The sequence below is a fragment of the Capsicum annuum genome, chromosome 2, assembly GCF_002878395.1.
Source record: "Capsicum annuum cultivar UCD-10X-F1 chromosome 2, UCD10Xv1.1, whole genome shotgun sequence".
Classification (NCBI taxonomy): Eukaryota; Viridiplantae; Streptophyta; class Magnoliopsida; order Solanales; family Solanaceae; genus Capsicum; species Capsicum annuum.
Genome location: NC_061112.1, coordinates 64,728,759 through 64,752,794, shown reverse-complemented (window position 1 = coordinate 64,752,794; position 24,036 = coordinate 64,728,759). Strand labels below are relative to the sequence as shown.

At 36.0% G+C, this 24,036-nt stretch overlaps 1 protein-coding gene across 1 annotated transcript; it reads right to left on the bottom strand.

Annotated features, from left to right (window-relative positions):
• Positions 1-11,641: 11,641 nt before the first annotated feature.
• Positions 11,642-12,742, bottom strand: LOC124896174. The gene has a single exon (XM_047407702.1). The coding sequence runs from the start codon at positions 12,740-12,742 to the stop codon at positions 11,642-11,644; it is 1,101 nt and encodes a 366-aa protein (XP_047263658.1).
• Between the last annotated feature and the right edge of the window lie 11,294 nt (positions 12,743-24,036).

Genomic DNA, 24,036 nt, shown 5'->3' with positions numbered 1-24,036 from the left:
CATGAATTTTGGTTGAACGTTGTTGCTTTTCTAGGTCATATTGTATCCAGTAAAAAGATCATGGTGGATCCATCGAAGATGGCGGTAGTTATGAAGTGGCCTAGACCCACAACTCCAACCAATATTCGAAGACTTTTGGGTTTATTTAGTAATTATAAAAGGTTTATGGAGGGCTTCTCATCTATTGTGGCCCTGTTGACTAAGTAGACCCAAAAAAGGTGAAATTTCTATGGTCGGATGCTTGTAAGGGGAGTTTTGAGAAGCTGAAACACAGGTTGACTTGTACTCCAATGTTGGAGCATGGGGTGGGGGGGTGAGGGGGGTTGCACCATACTACGAGGGACTAGGTCCCTTAAATTTAGTCACAAGCAATCAAACAGTGAAGTAGTAGAAAACTAGAACCTTTGCTAGATTTAAAGAACACAAGAATTTAACGTAGAAAACTCCTTACTCAAGGGAGTAAAAATCACGGCCTGCTTTCACAAGCATTTCAGTAATCCACTATAATCAACCTCTTGATTACAAGCTCAATTTGAACCTAACTCTAGGTTCCCCCTGCTTGTAATAACTCTACTACAAGCCTACCTTGACAACTCTGCAAAGAATTCACTTTAATATTACTTAACTCTAACCAATATCTAACTTAGGTAACTTTAACTAAGCACCCTTAAGAAATAAAAGAAAGAAGTACTCTTATAACACAAGTAATTTAGTTATAGATAATAACTTGACTCAAGAACATTCACTCTTTCAGTACATACACAAATAAAGTACTTGAGCAATATTGTAAAGTTGTGTTTTTACCTCTATCTCACTTTCATATTCTGATCTTGAAAAAACTCACTAATTCAGAAACATTCTTTTCCTTTTATAGTGGAATAACGATTAGGATAGAAATCTGACAGGGATAGGCGTCCTGATGGTTACTAGCTCAGCTGCACAGTTTGTTATACTAGAAGACAAAACTCCACAGTATAGTGACAAATGTACTGTATTCATGAAGATCCAGGGATCTGGTCCCTTATTATCAATTGCTCACCATCAAGACATGATATAGAAATTCAAATACCCAGGGACTTGGTATATTGTCATTAGCTGATCATCATCAACACAAGATATAGTAATTTTCCCCCTGTTTGATGATGAAAGACCAACCACGGATTTTTAGCATCAATGTTCATTCACCATGTTTGAATAGAGTGATCACCACTATTGTTGATTAATTTTCTCCCTATCATTTTTCACCATTCTTCTCCCTGTCAATATATTATGCAACTTAGGTACCTGGTCCCTTGTTGCCACTCGACACATCAAAGTTTATTCCCTCTTTCAATATACCTATAGTCATTAACTTGTATTTAGTTCATCGTTCCATAATTGTTACATCCATCACATACACCATACTTCCACCTATAAACTTCCATCATTTTTCACAAGCATTCTTTCCCCAGTCAATAGGCCATTCAACACATATGGAACAGCTTCTTTTTAAAATATCTCATGCAAAAAACACACCTGGTAACACACAAACCTAGTCCCTATAACACACATACCTGGTCCCTACCAGATTAAAATACTTCACAAGCATTATTTCCTTTATTAATAGGCCATTCAGCGTAGATGAACCTCCTGCTTTTCAACATATCAAGACAACACACACAACCAGTAATACCCACCCCTGGTTTATGTAACACACATACCTTGTCGCTACCAGATGATCCCTACCAGATGGATTCAGTATCCTCTCTTTTGGCATCATTGAAAAAGGAATAACAATAAACTAAGAATAAGATATTCTTAGGTTAGTTAACTCATGGACACTAAAGCAAAACTATAATGAAGAGTAGTTTTTAAGAAAGAAGTAGATGAAACATACAAATAGGAATTCATTTATTTTAAGGAAGATCAACAACATTTCAGTATAAAAATATAGAATGGAACTGATGCAGGGATGACAAACTGGCACAAGGATGATAGAATTCAAGTAGAGGGGTGTTTAGGGGAGAAATATTTAGCAAATAACTCTATTCTAGCAGCTTTAGCAACATGAGCATCCAATAAATGTTTAGAGAGGGTTTTTACTTCTACATTCAGCCCTTAAACCTGACTAGTAAGTTTTGCAACCTTGGCTTGGAGTTTTACATTTTAAATATTAAGTTCCTCAGTGGAACCAGGTCCCCCAAATTTTAACTTCTGATTCTGTATCTTCAAGTGCACTATCTCAACAACTTTTGCAGCTATATGATACGCCCAAATTACAAATCTTGTTAGAAAGCGTAAGCGATCATCATCAAATATGGAACCTAACTAGGTTGGGCTCGTATCCCATAGGGAATACTATGCTAATTAAGTATTATGATTATTATGGATGATTGACTGAAGGTTCTAGAGGAAAAGGAGGGTTCTTTGTTAACTGTGAAATTGGTTGTAGTAAATCATATTCCAACTAATGAGTATGCTTGTAAGATTTGATTCAATGAGAATTAATGAACTAGGATTATGTTCACCCATATGTTACAGCAGTCAAGGTTGTGAGTTATCCCGAATTCATACGTAACAAATTCTAATTGCAACAATTATTGAGCTCTAAAGTTCATCTATGCATTTCTCAACTTTAATGGATGATTATCCCTTAATTCTCTCAAACTTAAAGATTATATTGATATGTTCAATTGATTTTTCAAGTGGGTCAATCCTGTTAAGGAATTAACCCTTAACCCATAGGTTAAAGCCCTTGAAATCCTTGTAAATCTCCTTTTTTCCCAACACACACATTTTTCTCAAACAAGTGGTGTTCTTGGGCTCACCCTTCAATTTTCCAACAAAGAAAGATCATAATAATAAAGAGAAATTGATACAATTGAAATTAGTTACAGAATTCAGACAATCTCACAACCCTAAATAACCAGTCACATCAAGGCTCCCATAACCCTAGTTATGAGAGCTTTAGCCACATACCTTATAAAGAGAAGGATATTTCATTGTATTTTTCATAAATAATTCAAGAAATTAGTTACTAAAATATCCCAAGAGTTGTTCTTGATCTCTATGGAAGAATAGTGAATAAAGTATTCAGATCCACAATTTCAGCTCTTTCTCAGAGAATAAAGATACAAGTTTCTCCAAAGTTGAAAATCAGATACAAGTTTCTCCAAAGTTGAAAATCAGATAAAAATAAATGAAAGATACCTAATCTAAACCTATACTGGGTATTTATATGTTCCCAAGTACCGGGGATTTAAAATTCAAACTCATTATTACCGTGTCGCAGTTGATGGTCCGTCAATGGCTTGACGGTCTATTGCTTGGATCATTACTGAAAGTCCCAATCTACTTCATTCTGTTTAAGGAGTGACGGCAAAGTTGATAGACCATCACTAGTCTGATGCTCCATCACTTTGACCGTCACTTGATCACTTGGGGAACCACTTTCTGTCTTTCCCTGACGACCAGGTTGACGGTTTATCAGAGGTATGGCAATCTGTCACTTGGACCATCACTTGGGTTATCCGTTGTTCCCATTCTATTTATCTTTGACAGACACTCTGATGGTCTATCACATGGTTGATGACCCATTAGTCTAGTCATTATTCTTCTTTTTGTTCCTGTTTCTTCCATTTTTCTAAGTTATCCCTTCAGCTAAGATTTTCACCTAAAAAAACTAAAATCCAGCATCAAATACAACAACAGTTGCTTGAAAATGCACAATTATCCCTTGTAAAAATTTAAGATATTTTGTCAAAAGCCGGAACATCAACACACTCAACTTAAGAAAATTGCTTGTCCTCAAGAAACTCAACATCAATTACATGCATGAACAAACACAATGATGGGCATTCAATTATTAAACTATATTTCATACAACCACTCAACTGTCATCTCACTTATGTGGTCTCAGCACATCAGGATCTATAACCGACATTATTTGCATTTCAGCACATACACAACCATAGATACAATATCCCATGGAAATCAATTAAACTAAGTGTAGCTTAAATTGCCCTCATAGTCAAAGAAGTCACCCATACATTATTCATTTAACCTATGGACGAAAACCAAGAGTCTCTCTCTCATAAAGAAAGTTGCAAATATAGAATACACGCCCATAATCTTTCCCTTATCATCTAATGTTCCCTTATGGTTGATTCACAAATATCAAGCAGGTATTTCTATGGCTTGTAATGAGGTTTTGGTGTTAAGTGAGGAATAATTTTGTGACAGGGGACTTTAAGTTCAAACTTCCCTCTCTTTTCCCTTGATTTCTACTCACCAAGACTAATGTTTTTCTAGTTTACCTATAATCCATACTATTTATCAATGATTTCTCCATAAACCCAATTTTTTTTAAAGAGAATAAATCAGCCACCCTCAACTTATGCTGATGCAGTCAATTGAGGTGCAGAATATCTAACTAGATTAGGGGCAGATGTGATATTTTATCTCAAGTCCAATCCACCTACATCAAACTGTTAACTTCTTGATAGTAGCCATTCTCAACTTAGGTATTTTGCCTAAGTTAAGGTGCACGATATCCAAAATTGGACTAGGGCCAAAGTTAGGTGCTAACTTCTTAAAAGAGTAAATCGGAGTTATTAGGAATGAATAAACACTAACACAAGCTCAAAAATGGTTAAAAAGGGAAAAATCTTTTTGGTAGGTCATTCTTTACAACTAAGTGGACTAATAATTGAAGGGGGCCTACTATCCAATCTTATTGAATCAATCACAAAGCAATATCAATGAATCAGGCAAGTTGTAGTTGTACACATTATGCAAAAACTATAACAAACACTCGCACACATAGACAATAAGTTAACACTTATTCTACCAACTCTTGGGATTTACATCACATGATCATGCTTACTTTATTCTTGCACCCAATGCCAATCACAAAATCATAAATGGTTGTTCAACAAATACAATATGACAAAAGGAATAGTCATACAAATATGTTCAAAGTACTTTGCCATATTCATTTATCATCCATACGTATAAAAAGGGTGCTAAAAGAAAAGAAAATACATCAATATAATCACTTGAATAATATGTACATCACGACAATAAAGGAAAAACAAATATGCAACCTAAACATGCCTGTTCTACTAGATAGCGCATGCGGGAAAAGAACACAGGAAACAATAACCCTTGTGGTGACCAAAACACAACAAGTAGAAAAGTACAAAGTACAAATAGTGGAATACTTGTAAAACCTCTCAGGCAGATGAGTCGGTCAAATACGGTGAGGCTTCTTTGTCCTTAGTTGCAACATTGGTGACCCCAATGGTGGTAGTGGTGCTTAAAATAGCTTTCTCCTGAATTGGAGGTATCTCAAATCATATCAGATTAGGTGTGGGCCCTATCAATGGGGCTGAACTAGTGGATACTCCTGCTGTTTCATCTGCAATTTTTTTCTGCCTCTTTTCTTCATCCCTTCTCAACCTCTTAGAATCTTTTTTCATATCTCTAGCTTGTCTTTCTTCTGGTGTCATATCCTCTTGCTTCCTTCTCCTTGAAGCTTTTCTATCAACACTTTCATCAACTTGCTTAACTTTATCTTTTAGCGGGTTTCCCATAAGATCAATAAGGCCTCTATCTTCATTGCTAATTATCAGTGCGAGTAAAAATTAGGCTTCACAGGATGGCTTTTTAGTTCAATAATGTCATCTCGTGTCTACCTAAATTTTGTCACAAACTTTGCAAAATTTGGAACTGATAGTTTATCTAGCCGTTTGTTTACACACTCCTTCATGTCATCCATTCTGGCTTGAATATTCTGGTATGTCTTTAAAGCTTCATCAATGATATGATCAACAAATGACTTGAAAAGATTTTCCCATGTGTTCACTATTTTTCAAACTTATTCTGAGTCCTCATAGACTTTGAAAAGTTTTCTTGTATCAGTTGGTATTCTAAATACTGAGGTGGTACAGATCCAGTGTCTATAGTCTCTCCTACTTAAGGCATAGAAGCTGACCCTATAGAAGCATTGGGGGGCACATAATTTGGTGGCACAAAAGTGGTAAGCGGTAATGGCATACCTGTAGGGATCTCAGATGTCCCTGGGGATGGAGCTGGCTGTAATTGAAAGACAGGTGTCTTGTTAACTTACATCTCAAATTTTGAATCGTCCTTTATTTTCTCAATGGCCTGCCTATGACTTGATCAAACCTCATTATCAAGCGCTTTGATAAAAGGAACATTTGCTTACCTGCATAGGTCCGTGATCAAACATAGGAATGGAAAAACACTTGACACTTTGTGTGCCCTAACGAACAACTTATCTGCAATAATTTAACCAAAGTCAATATTCATCCCAGCAACCAGACTAGCAACCAACACTACTTTATCACTGTCCAAGTTAGCATCTTCCCCTATTGGCATCAATTGCAGTCTGACAATAGCCCACTAAAACTTAGCTTGGAAACTGAGAGATGATTTAGCAATGTGCTCTTTTGGATTAAGTGCCAATGATGGGTTACTATCGTCAGTAAGAAGCCTATATAACCAAAATTGTTGGGTAGAGGTTGTAGTTAGATGATGCTCAAATTCTGGTATAGTAGGCGGTGCCTTATAATCAGATCCAAATAATATCCTATTCAGCGTACAGGCAGAGATATCAATGTTGACCCGTTTTACTGGAACTAATTCTCTATTAGGCAAACCTAAAATTTTTGTACCCTTTGGACAGTCCTTCTCTACCATTTCCAAATAATTAGTGAAAAACTCCCATACGATATTGGGTTAGCGAGTTCCTAGAGGTCTTCTTATCCACCTTAACATGTACTCAGTAAAACACTGCTCAAGTTCTAGGTATTCATGAGGCTCAAAAGTGGCGATTTGATGCTCCTCTGAGATGGGCCTCTTTATCTGCCTATTTTTTATTGGTACAAACCCATCAAGATATTTATCCCATGCTCCTTTAATGTGCCACCTAATTGTTTCCCATGTTTGAGGGTCTTTGCTTTTAACCATATTGGCATTCTCAGCTTTCGATTCCTCAACTTGGTTAGGGTTTGATGTGTTAACCCTTTCCTTATTGGAGCTGGAAGTAGTACTTCTACTGCTTTCACTTTCAATCTCCTAATCAGACTGGGAGACTACTTTCATTGACCACTAATGAGTGTTGAAAATAGGTGCTTTCTTACTGCATGCCGGTTCACCTCTACCCCTTTCTTGTTGACCTCTACCACCGCCTTGGTGTGGTGGTAATTTTTTTACCATTTTTCCTAAACAAAGAAAAAACCATCAATGTTGAATTTGAAGAAAAAATAAATAAGGTGTCCATCAGGAGTATGACGGTCCGTCAAGGTATCCATCATAGCTTAACCAGTGAAGCATTTGTTCAAGAGCCTTTTAATGGTTAAGCTGACAGTCCGTCAGGGGTCTGAAGACCCATTATAGCTTAGTCATTAAGATATTCAATCTGAAGCCAGTTGACGGACAGTCTTATGGACCATCAAGGGTCTGACGGTCCATCAATGTGGCCGTCAATTGAAATTTCTAGTTTTCTCTTTCTTTTTGGCAATTTTACAAACATCTGGTATGTATTCAATCATAAAGCATATAATTACTGTATTAATTTCAACCTTTGAAAACTAATTGCACTAATTTTTGGCCATGGGTTACTCAAACTTCACCCAATACACTATTTACTAGAGTTTAATTAGAAACAAAAAATCAACAACAAGAAAAGAAAAATTTCCTTCATCCATTATCACACTCACATAATGCATGTTCTTCATTCTAAAAAGAAAAGTAGAGTTTTGGTCGTACCTTGTTCTTTAAGTATTCCTCAATGCTCTGACATGTGAAATTTCCAATAGATAAGACTAATTAATTTCCCAGTGAGTGATTTAAATTTTCTCTTAATAAAATTAATTAGAAGAGAGATGGTTTAAAAAGGAGAAGAGAAGAGGTGAAGAGTCCTAAAAGTGGATGAATTTGAATCCTACAATGAATGTACAGGGATGTAAATAGTTATGTGAATTAAAGAGTTGGGAACATGTGAGTAAGTGACTCCCATTATGCATAAAATAGAATTAGGATCGGACCCAAATGAATAAGTAGCCTTTTAGAGACCTGACCTGCTCGTTTAAAAGCTAGGGATCGATTGACGGGTAACCTGATAGTCCTATAGGTCTTTGACAGTCCGTCAGTTATACCATCAATCCTTACAAGTACAGGATTCATTTTACCTTCTTGCAATGATGAATGTGAAATCCTATCATATGGTTGACAGTCCATCGTGGTGTTCATCAGCTCTTATCCAGAACACATGCTTTTTTAGCTCCATGTGGACGACATCTCTGGTAGTCCATCGAGCCTGTGAAAGGCCGCTAACTTAGTCGTCAATCCTTATCCAAAATGACAATTATTTTGCAATGGATTTGACGGTTTTAGTGATGGTCTGTTAGGACCTTGACAGTCCATCAACACTCCCATTAACCGCCCTCAACTTGATCAAATCCTATTTTCCTATATTTTTATCCCTGCACACTTCACAAACACATAAAATTGCACTAAAAGAAATAAATAACTTTAACTATTCTTACAACACCACATTGTGGGTTGCCTCTCACTAGCGGCTGATTTATTGTCACGACATGACTCAGTTATCTTAATTACTCAGACTTTGTGGAAATAAACTGTACTTAAGCATTTAACCAAGTCTATTGGACCAATATATAGCTTGAAATGTTTTCCATTAACTTTGAGGATGCTTCCATCTTTGTTCTCAAGTTTTCCTACTTTAGATGAGTAGACGTGTGCACTTTAAATGGGCCAGGCCATTTAGACCTAAGTTTACCTGGAAGGAGCTTCAGTCTGGAGTTGAAGAGTAATACCCAATCGGCTTTCTGAAAATACTGCTTTTCACTCCTCCAATTATGATATTTCTTTATTCTTTCCTTGTATATGTTTGCTCTTTCATTAGCCTCAAGATGGAATTCATCCATCTCATTTAGCTGCCCCAGTCTTAGCTCCGCTGCCTCCTTCCAATTTAGATTTAACCTCTTGACTGCCTATAAAGCCTTGTGCTCTAGCTCTATTGGCAAATGGCATGCTTTTCCATAGACCAGCTAGTACGGTGACATCCCAATAAGTGTCTTGAAAGCAGTTTGATACGCCCATAAGGTATCATCGAACTTTTGAGACTAATCTTGCCTACTTGTGTTCACCATTTTGGCTAGAATGGGCTTTATCTTCTGATTTGAAATCTCCACTTTCCCACTAGTCTGTTGGTGGTATGGAGTTGCAACTTTATGATATTTCACTCTATATTTTGCCAAGGCAGCCCAAAACACTTTGTTGTAAAAATGACATATTCCATCACTTATGATAGTACGTGGTACTCCAAAGCGAGAGAAGATGTTCCTTTTAAGAAAAATAACCACTATCTTACCTTCGTTATTAGACAGGGCAGTATATTCAACCCATTTTGATACATAATCTACATCCAGTAAGATGTATTTCAAACCATAGGAACTGACAAAGGGACCCATGTAATCAATACCCCAAACGTCAAATAATTCAACCTCTAGTATTTTTGTCATGGGCATCTCATGGTGCTTCGAAATTGAGCCTAGCCTATGACACTGGTCACATCTGTTCACAAATTCGTATGCATCCTTGAAAAATTTTTGCCAATAATAGCCACTTTACAGAACTTTTATTGCGGTACGATCACCTGCATGGTACTCCAACTGGTGAAGCATGGCAGGCTTCCAAAATATTCAGCATATAAACTTTTTGGATGCATCTTTTGATAATATTATTAGCATAATACTAGAATAAATATGGCTTATCCCACAAGTTACTGTTGGCATCATGGAGGAGTTTCCTTTTCTTATGAAAGGAAAAATCTCCAAGAATAAGATTGCTTACCACATAGTTGGCAAAGTCTGTGTACCAAGGTACTCTTTTAAGCACAGAAGCAAGGATATGCTCATCAAGGAATAGATCATCAATTTCACATTTATTAGTGATTTCCTGATCTCCCTAAAGTCTTGATATATGGTCTGTGACCTGATTTTCACATCCTTTCCTGTCTTTGACCTCAAAGTCAAACTCTTATAGAAGCAGCACCCACCTAATTAACATTGGTTTAGCATCCTTCTTTGCCATCAAATATCTCAAGGAAGTATGGCCTATATGTGAACCACCACCTTTCTTCCCAACAACTATACACAAAACTTCTCAAAAGCATAGACAACCACGAGAAGTTCCTTCTCAGCAACAATGTATTTTTTCTGTGCTCCATTCAATGCCTTGCTCTCATAGTAAATGAGGTGAAACAATTTTTCTTTCTTCTAGCCGAGCAAAGCCCCAAGTGCCACTCCACATGCATCACACATGACTTCGAATGGCTTGGATCAGTTAAGTGCAACAATAACTAAGACAACCATCAGTTTTTCTTTAAGGTATTCAAATACCTTTCTACAATCATAATCAAATAAAAACTTAGCCTCCTTATCTAACAATTTGCACAGTGGATTTGTAATTTTGGGGAAGTCCTTAATAAAATGGCAGTAGAATCTAGCATGCCCAACGAAACTACAAACTCCCTTCATAGAGATAGGAGGGGGTAATTTCTCTATCACCAATAATTTTTCCTGGTTAACCTCAATCCCCTTGGCTTAAATTCAATGTCAAATCATAATGCCCTCCTTCACCATGAAGTGGCATTTTTCCCAGTTCAGCACGAGATTGAATTCCTTATATCTCTGTAGCACTCTACTCAAATTTACCATACATAGCTCAAACTAGTCACCCACTATAGAAAAATCATCCATGAACACCTCCAAGGTGTCCTCCACCATGTCGGATATAATAGACATCATGCATGTTCCATATAGGTATGTGAATGTTGTTTTCTCCTGATCTTCTGGGGCAATGAAATCTGATTGTATCCTCGCATACCTATCTAAGTAGCAATACTAACCCCTTCCTACCAAATAATCAATTACCTGATCCATGAAGGGCATTGGGAAGTGATCCTTCAATGTCCACGAATTTAAATTTTGATAATCCATACAAACTCTCCACCCGGTGACTGGCCTAAGTTGAATTAACTCATTCTTCTCATTAGCAACCACAGTCATGCCCTTTTTTTGGGTACATATTGCACAGGATTCATCCACTTGCTGTTAGAGATGGGGTACACTACCCCAGCATCAAGATAATTAATGATCTCCTTTTTAACCACTTCTTTCATCGATGGGTTCAATATATGTTGATGCTTAATTGTTGGTGTGCAATCTTCCTTAAAATGAATTTTGTGAGTGCATATACCCAGAGGAATACCAATATTATCAGAAATAGTCCATCCTATGGCCATTTTGTATCTCCTAAGTACAGATATAATGACTTCAACCTGCTACTCACCTAAATTTTCTATAACAATCACAGGTAAAGTGTTTCCACTGACTAGAAACACATATCATAGATGGCCCAGCAATTTCTTCAATTCCAACATCGGCGGCTCTTCAATAAATGGCGTAGCCGGTGGTGTTGGGCGATTTTTGAGGTCTAAATCTAGCTTCTTAGGAGCATATAATTATGAACCCATTCTCATTAGGTCACATACTGTCTCCTCATATTCTTCAATACCTTTGCAATCAAAGTTCATCAAGACAACCAAAGTTTAAACAATAAATTTCTCCTCGATCGGAACCTCTCGCTCATCTTTAAAATAAACATAAACAATAGAGAATACACTCATCTCTTTGTGTTGCTTCATTGAATGGTAAATATCAAATTGGACTACCTCATCATTGATCCTAAACTTTAGCTCATATGCCCGTAAGTCAATCAATATAATATTGATTTTGAGGAAAGGTCTAAACAAGATTATGGGTACCTCAAAGTCCACTTCACAATCCAAGATCACAAAGTCAGCGAAAAGAATAAAACTGTCCACTTTCACAAGCATATCATATAATATACCAACTAGTTGTTTAACAGATCTGTCTGCCATCACAAGTCTCATGTTAGTGGGCGTAGGATCTCCTAACCCCAAATTCTTATAAACTACTAGTGGAACTAGATTAATACTCGCCCTAAGATCACATAGGGCCTTCGCAATATCTAACGATCTAATAGTACTCGGGATGGTGAATGCTCCATGATACACTTTTATTTGCACTAATGATCTTGTCAAAATGATACTACAATGGAGAAAATTATCCACTAGTTCATAGCTCACTGTCCTCTTCTTTGTGACAAAATCCTTCATAAATTTAGCGTAGCCAAGCATTTGTTCTAGTGCCTCCACCAAAGGCATATTCACAGTCAACTGTTTTTGCATTGCCATGAACTTGCTAAATTTTGTGTCATACAACTTGTTCTTCAATAGATAAGGAAATGGAGGGAGTGGTTTTGAAATTAATTTAACTATTGCTTCTCCCTTCTTTCCCTTATCTTTTTCTAACTCATCAGTTTTCCATTGGTTATCCAGCTTCTTGGACTCCACTGAATGGTCACCTTTTTTTTTCTCATCAAATTCTACCATATTATCAATCACAGACTTTCCCACAGAAAGTCCCAGTAACACTTTACCACTGTGGGTGGCAATAACCATACAAGACCCATCATTCTGAGGGTTTTCCACCATGTCACTCAGAAAAGTACCACTCTTTCTCTGATTAAGTACCACTGAAATTTGGTTCATCTGCTGCTCTAGGTACTTTATTGAAGTTGAATGTGAATCGACCAACTGAAACTTAGAGGAAAATTCACCATTCATCATTGTCACACCGAAATTAGTCGACTCCACCTCTTTTAATAACTTCTACATTATGTCCTTCGTGGACATCTTATCCGAACTAATAGCAGCATTATCATAATTTTTAGGAGGCACATACAATCCACTCCTTTCGTTCTTATTTTTCCAACTCCCTTGGTAACAATTTCTGTAACCAGATTTATCATAATAAGTCCAACCTTGATTCCCTTGGCTATTGCCTCGGAAACTCCCCATTTTGTTCAGATAATTAGTTTCTTCTACAGAATCAAAATTAGCTCTACCTTATGACCTAACGAATTTCATCTTTTTGGTCTTCCTAGATAGCAAATACTTTGTGAGAATATCTATATGGGTCTTTATATGCACTATATCTTGGTCACGCTCTTTCTCTTTCTATCGCTGCTCTGTGGACATACCACTAGACATAGTATAGCTTGCCACTAAAGAATCCTGGTATTCCAAGATCTACTTGTCTTAGTCAATCACTCCAACATATTTTTATCCTTAGTGAAAGTAAGCTCCATGAATTCTCCCCTGCAGCATTGTCTATGGTTGGTTTAGTGATGGAGTTTAAAGCTCTATAGAATATACCCATCAAATGCTCATCGGTTATCTTGTGGTTGGGGCACTATGCCAACTTCTTCTTAAATCTCATCCAAGTCTCATGGCGTGTCTCATTCGCTAATTGCCTGAAGTTACTAATCTCGTCTAGTAGCAATCTCGTCCCTCTACTGTAATATCCTGGAAAGAAAAAATAACCTTTCTAGGAAAGCTTTCAATTGCCTCTAGTTTATTATAGAATTAGGAACCAATTTATTTAGCCACATTGTTGCCTCCCCAGACAGAGACAATGGGAATAACACAACCAAATTGTATTCTATCCAAATTCAGGGTTGTCAAAAGTTTTGCAAATATTGATGAAGTTCACCAAGTGCATATTTGGGTCATCCCCTGGAAGTTCACCAAACAACCCTTTGAGGTTAAGCAATTGTATCATGATTCTTGTGATATTAAACTTCACTCCTGATGCTAATGGTGGTGGATAATTTCTCTTGTTGTACTAGCCTTGTCCAAATCTTTGTCATCTTCCTCATCAACTGCAAACTGCATAATAGGTTGGCAGTTTACCCTTCGTCGAGCTGCCTAATTCCTATTACTGGAATGGCTACATTCTTAGCATGCCTCCTATTTACAGGGTCAATTAGATCACCATCTCCTAAGTTTTCCTCAACTAGGTTAGGAACACAAGCTGTCTGACCATCATTTTGTTGATTCAATTAAGCTCTAGCTAAGGTGACTAGTCTATCTGTTTCTTGTTGATCTTCCATTATGCCAATTAATTGAGGTTACAAATGATATGGTAATAATGATTCTCCTGACCTTCTTGTACTTGTCATACAAAATAAATATCCTATAATGAACAAAAACAATAAGTTAAAGTAAAATTAGGAACTTGACCAAATGTCAATTAACACTCATAAACTTAATTGACAGTCGTATTCCCCGACAGCGATGCCAAAATTTAATTCACCTAAATTACAAATCTCATTAGAAAGTGTAAGCGGTCCTCATAAAATATATAACCAACTAGGTTGGGTTCAAATCCTATAGGGAATACTGTGCTAATTAAGTCTTATGATTATTATAAATGATTGATCGAAGGTTTCAGAGTAAAAGGGGGGTTGTTTGTTAACAGTGAAATATGCTTGTAGTAAATTGTATTCCAACTAATGAGTATGTTTGTAAGGTTTGATTAAATAAGAATGAAGAAACTAGGATTATGTTCACCAAGTTGTTGTAGCAGTCAAGGTTGTGAGTTATCCCAAATTCGTAACCAATTCCAATTGTAAGAATGATTGAACTCTAAAGTTCATCTATGCACTTCTCAACCTCAATAGATTATTATCCCTTAATTATTTCAAACTTAAAGAATATATTGATATTTTCAATTGATTTGTCAAGTGGGTTAATCCTATTAAGGTATTAACCCTTAACCTAAAGGTTAAATCCCTTGAATCCTTGTAAATCTCCTCATTTCCCAACAACCATATTTTTACTCAAACAAGTGGTGTTCTTGGGATCACCCTTCAAGTTTGAAACCAATAAATATCATAATAAAGAATAGGAATTTATACAATTTAAATTAGTTACAGAATTCAGACAATCTCACAACTCTAAACAACCAATCACATCAAGGCTCCCATAACCCTAGTTATTGGAGCTTTAGCCACACATCTTAGAAAGAGAAGAAGATTTCATTGTATTTCTCATAAATATTTCAAGAAATTAATTACAAAAATATCCCAAGTGTTGTTCTTGATCTCGAAAGAATAATAGTGAAAAAGTATTCAGATTCACAATTTCAGCTCTTTCTCAAAGAATAAGATACAAGTTTCTCCAAATTTGAATATCAGATAAAAATGAATTAAACATACCTAATCTAAACCTATACTGGGTATTTATATATTCCCAGGTACTAGGGATTTAAAATGCAAACTCAGTATTTCTGCATCACAGTTATGGCCAAGTTGATGGCCCGTTAGTGGCTTGACGGTTCGTCACTTGAACCATCGCTAAAAGTCCCAATCTGCTTTATTCTATGTAAGGAGTAATGGCCAACTTGATGGGCCATTACTGGTCTAATGGTCCGTTACTTGGACCGTCGCTTGATAACTTGGGGAACCACTTTCTGTCTCAGCCTGATGGCCAGGTTGACGGCCCATCAGAGGTCTGACAGTTCGTTACTTGGACCATCACTCGGGTTATACATTCTTCCCATTATTTTTAGCTTTGACGAACACTCTGATGGTTCGTAACATGGTTGATAGATAGTCGTTTTGGTCGTATATTTCCTTTTTGTTCTTGTTTCTTCCATTTTTCTAAGTTATCCATTTAGCTAAGTTCTTAACATAAAAACACTAACTTCTTGTGTAAGACAATATTTCTTGCTTCTCTGGATGCTAACTAATTGTCTTTATCCTTTCTTCTTCTTTTGGGATCAATACTTGGCTCCTCTTTTTCAACAACTTTTCTTTTATTGGGACCAGGTCCCTTAAAGGTTTTCTTCTTTTTGACAGCAATATGTTTCTTTTTGGTTACAATAGTTCTACTAGATTTTGGACTTGAGGATCTGGTCATCCATGCTATATAGATTTATTTTCTTCTCTTCTTAGTTGCAGCAGGAATGACAGAGTCAACGATTTTACCTTCTCGAATCTCTACAACTTCAACCTTGTCCTCCTCAACTATAACAATTTTCTTTAGTCTTTTTCTCTTAGTAGTAGAAGACTTTCTAGCCTTCATAGCATCCATCAACAACTTCTATTCTGATCTCCTAGTTGAATATAATCTAGCCACCTTCATACTCGTATCAACCATATTTTCTTTCCCTTTTCTTCCTTTTTGTTTCTTCATGGACCACCTCAGAGGTAGTTCATTCTTATCTATCTCATCCTCTTCATTTGGAGGTAACACAATTTATCCACCTTCTAACATGACAACCTTGTTACCTTCTACTTGTTCACCCATAAAAAGGAACTTTCCTTGGCATCATTTGCAAGCAGGAGTAAATTTTTAACAACCCAATCTATATTGCTGGAAAGACCAGACCTCTTTACAAGTATTTCTTATCAAATAGTTAAGCAAAAATTGGGTTTGAATTAGAAGGAGTAGGGGAACCAAGTATTTGTAAGTTTACTGAGAGTTCTGTACCTTCTAATTCTTAAGAAGTAAAAGTGATTTTCGAAGCTTAAGGTTAATTTGGTTCTTCTAAGGAAAGAGGAACTTCTTATTAAGGGGATTCGTGTTCGATTAGTGAACCAAAACCTTGATTCAAATTTTGATTAGAGATTGTTTAGAATGATTTTCTGTGACTTTAAAAATTTCTGGATCATTAACGAGGGTTGAGAAAGTGGGAATGTCCACCATTTTGAATTTTTGAGAGAAAAAAAAAGGACCAGTTCAGTTTAGAGAAGAGGATGACTGAACAAGATGATTTGAGTTAATTTGATGAAGAATAAAATTTAAAGGATTTGATTTTGTAATAAAGGGAGATAATCATTTGACATTAAAATGTGCCTTTTAAATTGACACGTCTGACTACAATAGGTGTGACTCTTCACATTTTTTGCGAATTGAGAACTTTTGTTCATATAAGAAAAGAAATGTGGATTTTAGACTGAATTTTAGGATTTTTTTAAGCACATTATTTTGGTACTAACCTGAGAGATGGAAGCAGGTCCCTCTCTTTATTGAGTGAATTCTCCATTTGTTTTTGCCTCAACTATTTTTATCCAAACTATTCTTATGGGTGTATACCTGCAAAGGTATAGTACTGAGTTAGATTAATATGTACCTATCTTACCAAGAATACATGTCTCTTGATCATAATTATTTTAGGAAGAGAGAGTGATTCATTCAGTAGTTTAGGTTTATTTAATCAATCCCAACCTCAACTTATACCAAACAAATTTCTTTAAATAGGTCTGGGGACTAGGTCCCAGACTTAACATTCTTTAAAATACAAAAGATCATTTAGCATTGCATTGAACCAATCAACACTTCTTTCACGTTTTTTGGGATCACTATGGGATAAGAATGCTGAGAAAGCCATGAAATTTTTGAATTAAGCTCTTGTGTGGACTCTAGTATCCAAAGGTAAAGTTAGATTGTTCAGGGAGTGAGAAGATCTCTACCTCCAGTTTGAACTCCTGAGATAAGTTTTACTGTGACCAGGTCCCTAAATAGCTTGAATGGATCCTTCCTATTATTTTTCAGCTAGAGAAGGGGTTTGTGACTTAGTTCTTTGATCACCACCACTTTCATCATTCCTTTTTTCATCAATTTGTCCTTGGCCATCAACTTCATTAATATCATACCTTTGAAGATAGATGAGTTCTTCAATGTCAAAGTCTTCCTCATCAATTGGATTCACCATCTTTCCTCACTCATCAAAGATCATATTCACACTTTCTTCAGCACACAGAGTTCCTTTTTGCTGAAAACTTTTATGCTTAGCTTTGATGATGTGTATCCCTCAAGTACAGTTTCATTTAGATTTGCTAGAAAAGAATAACCAGAGCCTCCCATATTTTATCCTTAGTTCTCAATAATATTTTCTAGGTAAACACATAGAAGTTATCCACAGTCACATGCTCATACTTCTTTTCTCCTCTACTTTAGACATTTTGTCTAGAAGTTTTAGTTTTGTAGTCCTTTGAAATCAATTGTTTGAGCAAAGAGGAACTTATATGTCCCAGCATATTTTTGATCTTCTAGACTTTAAGAACAAATTCTTCTAGACTTCAAGATTGACACTCTAATTCCATCAATTGAGAGTTTACTTGGTTGCGTTATCCAAATAAGATACCTCTACCTTAAAGTGTCTTGAGAGATAGAATAAAGTTAGACCTTAAAGTTAAATGCTTTGAAAATTTACTTTCAATGAACCAGTTCTGACTGTAATTCCTTTCTAACTCTTGCAAATAAATAATTTGGTAGATTTTGGAACCCATTTTGAGTTAGAGTTCCTAGTAGGAAGACATGGGTGTAATCAAATCTTTCTTTTCCAATCTAGGTAATGAGAGCTTCTTCATATTATTTAAGGATTTGGAACCTCTAGGATAGATGTTACCTTGCTGGATATATCAAACCCTGCTCATTCTAGCTCGAATCCAACTTAGATAGTTTTTCTTTATTTGAACCTCTTCCATAATGAGTGCATAGAGGTTTGTGGACTTTGTTTCTGACATCTTAAACAGCCTTACCTTGAGACCCAAGTGATTGATTTTTGTACTGATACCCAAGGACCTTACTATTTTTGACACCTTGACTAGTTAAATTAGAAAGGATATTTGAGGATGTGGTCTATTTTAGAGATTTATTATGTTTTTCTTTCAGAAAAACCAGGTCCTTTTCTAAGTATTCATTCTTATGGAGTGCGATCATGAGATTCTTTTGAGAATACTTCAATTTTTCTTAAAGTTCAATTTGAAGCTTTGAGGCTTTTTTCTTCCCTTTACTATCAGAATCATTTACTTTTTCTAGTTGACTCAAGAAACTCAGATTTTTAGATTTCAACTTAGCAACTTCTTCCTCAGTTTCAAATATTTGGAGAGTTAAAGTAATTAATTCGAGCTACTAATCTTTTTCTTTCTCTTCTAGAGCATTTTCCCTTTATCAGCAGTAGCATGTACTTTCTCCAGTTGACTCACCAGAATTAGATTTTTAGATTTTAACTTAGTAACCTATTCCTCAATTTCAGATATCTAGAGAGTTAAAGCAATTAATTAAAGCTCCTAATTCTCTACCTTCTCTTCTAAATCATTTTTCTTAATAGTTAGTTCACACATAGAATCAATCAACATATTAGAAAACTTTTTTATCTTTCTAGGAGAATTGATTTCTAAGTTTACCTTAATGTTAGAAAGAGTTACCTCATTTTCCTCTTTATCTTCATTGTTTTCCATGAGAGTAAATAAGGAATCAAAAGTCACTTTCTCATTCTCCACTTCCAGCATGGAAAGATTTTCATGCTTTCCATCTTCCTCAAATTCACTTAAAGAATCCCCCCAGACAGCTAAAGCCTATTTTACTGCAAAATTAGCTGTAACCTTTTTGTTGATTTTATAGGGACATGGTCCCTATTCTTTCCTTTTTCACCTCTAGTATTAAGATATTCTTGATAGTCTATTTTGTTCATTAGGCAGTCCTCAATGAAATGCTCAAGACTTCCATATTTGTGATCGACTTCCATAGTGCCTTCTTTTTTCTGCTACTTTCTCTTCTTTGAACCTGACCACTTTTATTCATTGCTATAACAATTCACTTTGCCAAAAATGAAAAATCTATATCTTCTTCACTTGAATAAGTCAACTATTATGAAAGTTTTCAGGTTTCTTGCCTCAGTGATAGCATCCACTTTGCTTTCCAAGGATTTAGGAAGAGCCCCTAGAATTTTCTCACCTATTTGTATAAAGTAATTTCTTCTCCTAAGAAGTGCATCTCATTGGTGATTTAAGTAAATCTTGTATGCATGTCTTTGATAGTTTCTCATTCTTTCATGGGGAAGGTTTCATACTGAGTAGTCAGCATATCATCTTTTAAATCCTTCACATCAGTGGTTTCTTCATGAGTAGTCTTCAGCCAATCCTATATTTCTTTAGCATTTTCAAAAATAGAAATCCTGTTGTATTCATCAGGCCCTTTGCTACAAACTAGAAGTTTCTTAGCCTTGTAATTCTTCTTATCTTTTCTTCTATCTTCATGATTATACTGTCTCTTGCTTTTAAAAACCATCCTAGTTATGTCTTCTTATTTGACCTCTCTAACTGGAATATGAGGACATCAAGAATTACATCCATTAGCTCACGGTCCTCAGCCATAATGAAGTCATACATCGTTGTTCTCTACCACCCATTGAATTCCCCATTAAATCTAGGAGTCTAGTGGTAGATTACCCTTCATCTAGATTAGGTAGAGTAACCATGATTACTAAATCACTCTAAGTATTACCTTTTAGAGTGTTTTTTCTCTGATACCAATTGTTGGAATATAGGGGGAGAGGGGTTATACCATACTACGAGGGACCAGTTCCCTGAAAGTCATTCATAGGCAATCAAATAGTAAAGTTATAGAAAACTAGAACCTTTTCTAGAAATTAAAGAACACAAGAATTTAACATGAAAACCTCCTTGCTCAAGGGATGAAAAACTATGGGTTTTCTTCCATAAGCACTTTAAGAATCAACAATATTTAACCTCTTGATTACAAACTCAATTTGAACCTAACTCTAGGTTCCCCCTGCTTGTAATAACTCTACTACAAGACTACCTTGACAACTCTTCCAAGAACTCACTTAGATATTGATTAACTCTAACCAATATCTAATATAGGTAACTCTACCTAAGCACCCTCAGGAAATCAAAGAAAGAATTACTCTTATAATATGAGTAATTCATTTATAGATCATAACTTGACTCAAGAACACGCACTCTTTCAGTACATAAACAAATCAAGAACTTAAGTAATATTGTAAATTTGAGTTTTCTCCTCTCTTATATCTGTGTTTTGATCTTACAAGAACTTACTAATTGAGAAGCATTCTTTTTCTTTTATAGTGGAATAACAATTAGGGTAGAAATTTGATTAGTCCAGGTGTCCTATAGGATACAAGCTCACCTGTGCGGTTTGTTATACTAAAAGACAAAACTGTAAAAGACAGTGATAACTGTACTGGATTCATAAAGACCCATGGACCAAGTCACTTGTTGCCAGCTGTTGACCATCAAAATAAGATATAAAAATTTAAAGACCTAGGAAATTGGTCCCTTATTGTCAGCTGACCATCATTAAAACAAGATATAACATCCAGTTTTAAAGATGACCAGCTGTAATGGTATATTGATGTACCAAGGGAGGCTTTATGTTCTTGACGTTGATGGCTTGCAAGGAAGAATTTTGTCCAAAGCTTATGAATTTAATTATACGGTTCATCCTAGTTCAACAATGATGTATCATAATCTTAAGGTGATATATTCATTGAAATCATAATGAGGGATGTGTCTAATTTATGATTAGGTACATGGTGTGTCGGCAAGTGAAAGTGGAGTACTTGAGGCTTGGTGGGTTAGTTTAATAAATTGAGCTACCTGTGTGGAAATGGGAAATAGTTAATATGGATTTTTGTTATCAGTCTTTGATAGTCTCAAAACTAATTTGATTCTATTTAGGTCATTGTGGATGGAATGACTAAGTCTACTCACTTTTTGATGGTGTGAACTAATTACTCTATCGAGGACTATGGAATGTTTTTTATTCAAGAGATAGTAAAGTTTCATGGTGTACCTATTTCTATTATCTCTGATCAAGGTACTTAATTCTTATCGTATTTTTGGCACTCATTTCAGAGAGGTTTGGGTACTAAGGTAAGCCTTAGTACCTTTTTCCATCCATAGGCGGATGGGATAGTGGAGAGAACCATTAAAATATTGTAGGATATCTTTAGATCTTATGTGATTGACTTTGTTAGTCGTCGGGTTGACCACTTGCCTCTCATCGAATTGGCCTACAATAACAACTATCACTCTAGCATTGGTATGGCTCAATTTGAGGCATTGTATAGTAGGAGTTGCTGTTCTCTTATTGGGTGGTTCAAAGTTGGTGAGGCTGAGTTACTTAGTCCTGATTTGGTTCACCAAGCCGTGGGGAAGGAGGGTGATTGGAAAAATGCTTAAAACCACCAATAGTTGCAAAATATCCTACACAGATATAAGATGATGAAGTTGGAGTTTAATGTTGGTGACTGGGTGCTCTTAAAGGTGTCTTCCATAAAGGGAGTGATATGGTTTGGGGAGAAGATAAAGATCATTACCTATTATGTTGGTCACTATTTGGTTTTATGAAGGGTTAGTAATGGTGTACATGAGCTAGAGTTACTTTCTACCTTAGGGTCTATTCATCTGGTCTTCAATGTCTCGATGTTGAGGAGGTGTGTGGGTGATCCATCATTGGTTGTTTCTTTGGAAAGTGTGGGCATTTCGGATTTTGTATTATGAGTAAGTTCCAATGGAGATCTTGGATTGGTAAGTTTGTCGGTTCCAGAAAAAGGATGTGTCTTCGGTAAAGTTTCTTTGGAGGAACTAAAAATTTTAGGAAGCTACTTGGGAAGACGAGGAGGACATGAAGATAAATTCTCCATTCTTATTCCCCTATCCGGCAAATTATGCTTAAAGTATGTGTGATCTTAATATCTTTGTTTTCTGTCTTTGTTAAAGGAAATTGTAGATACCTTGACATTATTTTTCTGATTTATTGAAGGTAAGTGTGGGTGTGTTTATGTGTTAAAATGTGCTAATGTATGCCTTGATCCATCATTTTAGGACATAATATCCTAATGGGGAAGAATGAAACACCCAGGTGTTGGTCCCTAGAAAATTATGATTTCTGCGTTTACTGCCCTTACTATGACTCTACTTGAGAGTCATAGAGAGTCATTATAGGTCTTAGAAACTAGTCATAACATGCCAGAGACTATTTTCTAAGTCACTAGTTGGACTAAGACTACCATGTTACAAGTTGTAAGGACTCTAAATGACTTGTATAGTCCTTTTCATAAGAGAACCAGTGTGATGGCCAAGGTATTCTGTACTGAATATGACTAGGATGTAACGAGTCATATAGATTTGTTATGAGTTGTAAGGTCCTTTCTGTAACAAGACTAGTAGTTTGGGACACTGTCCAGACTATGACTGAGTGGAAATGAGTTGTAGGGTAACCTTACGAGTCGTAAGGTCACCCAGGGTGACCCTACGATTTGTAAGGTTACCCAGGGTGACCCTACGAGTCGTAAGGTCACCCAAAATGACTGGCGGCTTATTTTCTAGCTTTTTTATGAGGGTATTTTTGACATTTCCCTCTTATTCAAAGAATAGCCCACGACCTATAAACATACTTGGGGTGCTATTTTCATCCATAATACATATTAAATACACTCTCTTCTCTCTCAAATCCTCTCAAGCATCAATACATAAGGTTCCCCAAAAGTAGGTCAAGTAGAGTTTCAAGGGTTGAATTATCTCCAAAATCTTTTGTATTTTAGGTATGCGGCTCTACCCTTGAACTCATTTTATGTAATGCATGAATTTAAATAGTTAATTATGTGGATTTGAAATAATGATTTTGATATGGTTGAGGGATTTGACATGAATGGTTCTTAAATGATTTTCCTTGGTTTATTATGCACTATTTATGCTTTGTCAATGGTTTTGAACTTGTGGAGTGCATGGGATTTGTGAATAATTAGAGGGATTATGTTTTCCCCTTTTGTGATGAATTTTCCTTTGACATATGGTTTTGGAAATTGAGTTCCCTCAACCTAAATGTGAAATTGATAAGAATACATGGCATTGTCACATGTTTTGACTTGATCACTTGAACTAATGCATTGGCATAAAAGGTTAATGAACCATGATATGATTTTCTGAACTTTGGGGTATGTTAATTCCCCGTGTAAATGTTAATTGAACCTAAAGGGTCATGATTTCCACCATGTGAGTGTTAATGGATTATGGCATGATAATGAACTTGCAAGTGGGGTTGGTATGATGATAACAACGAGTTTTCTAAACTCATAGTCGGTTCAATAAGTTGGGAATATGTGTTAAATATTTTAATTTGGGTTAAAAGTGGGTTGTGTAGACGGGCCGTGAAAGTAGAGTTCCTAAAGGACCAATATTGAAAATCGCACTGGCTAGCGTAGGGTTCTAAAAATACCAAGAGGTTTCAGTCCTCCGCCT

What these genes read in the sequence shown, in the direction of transcription:
- LOC124896174 (XM_047407702.1), bottom strand. Translation starts at nt 12,742, where the DNA reads ATGAATGGTGAATTTTCCTCTAAGTTTCAGTTGGTCGATTCACATTCA.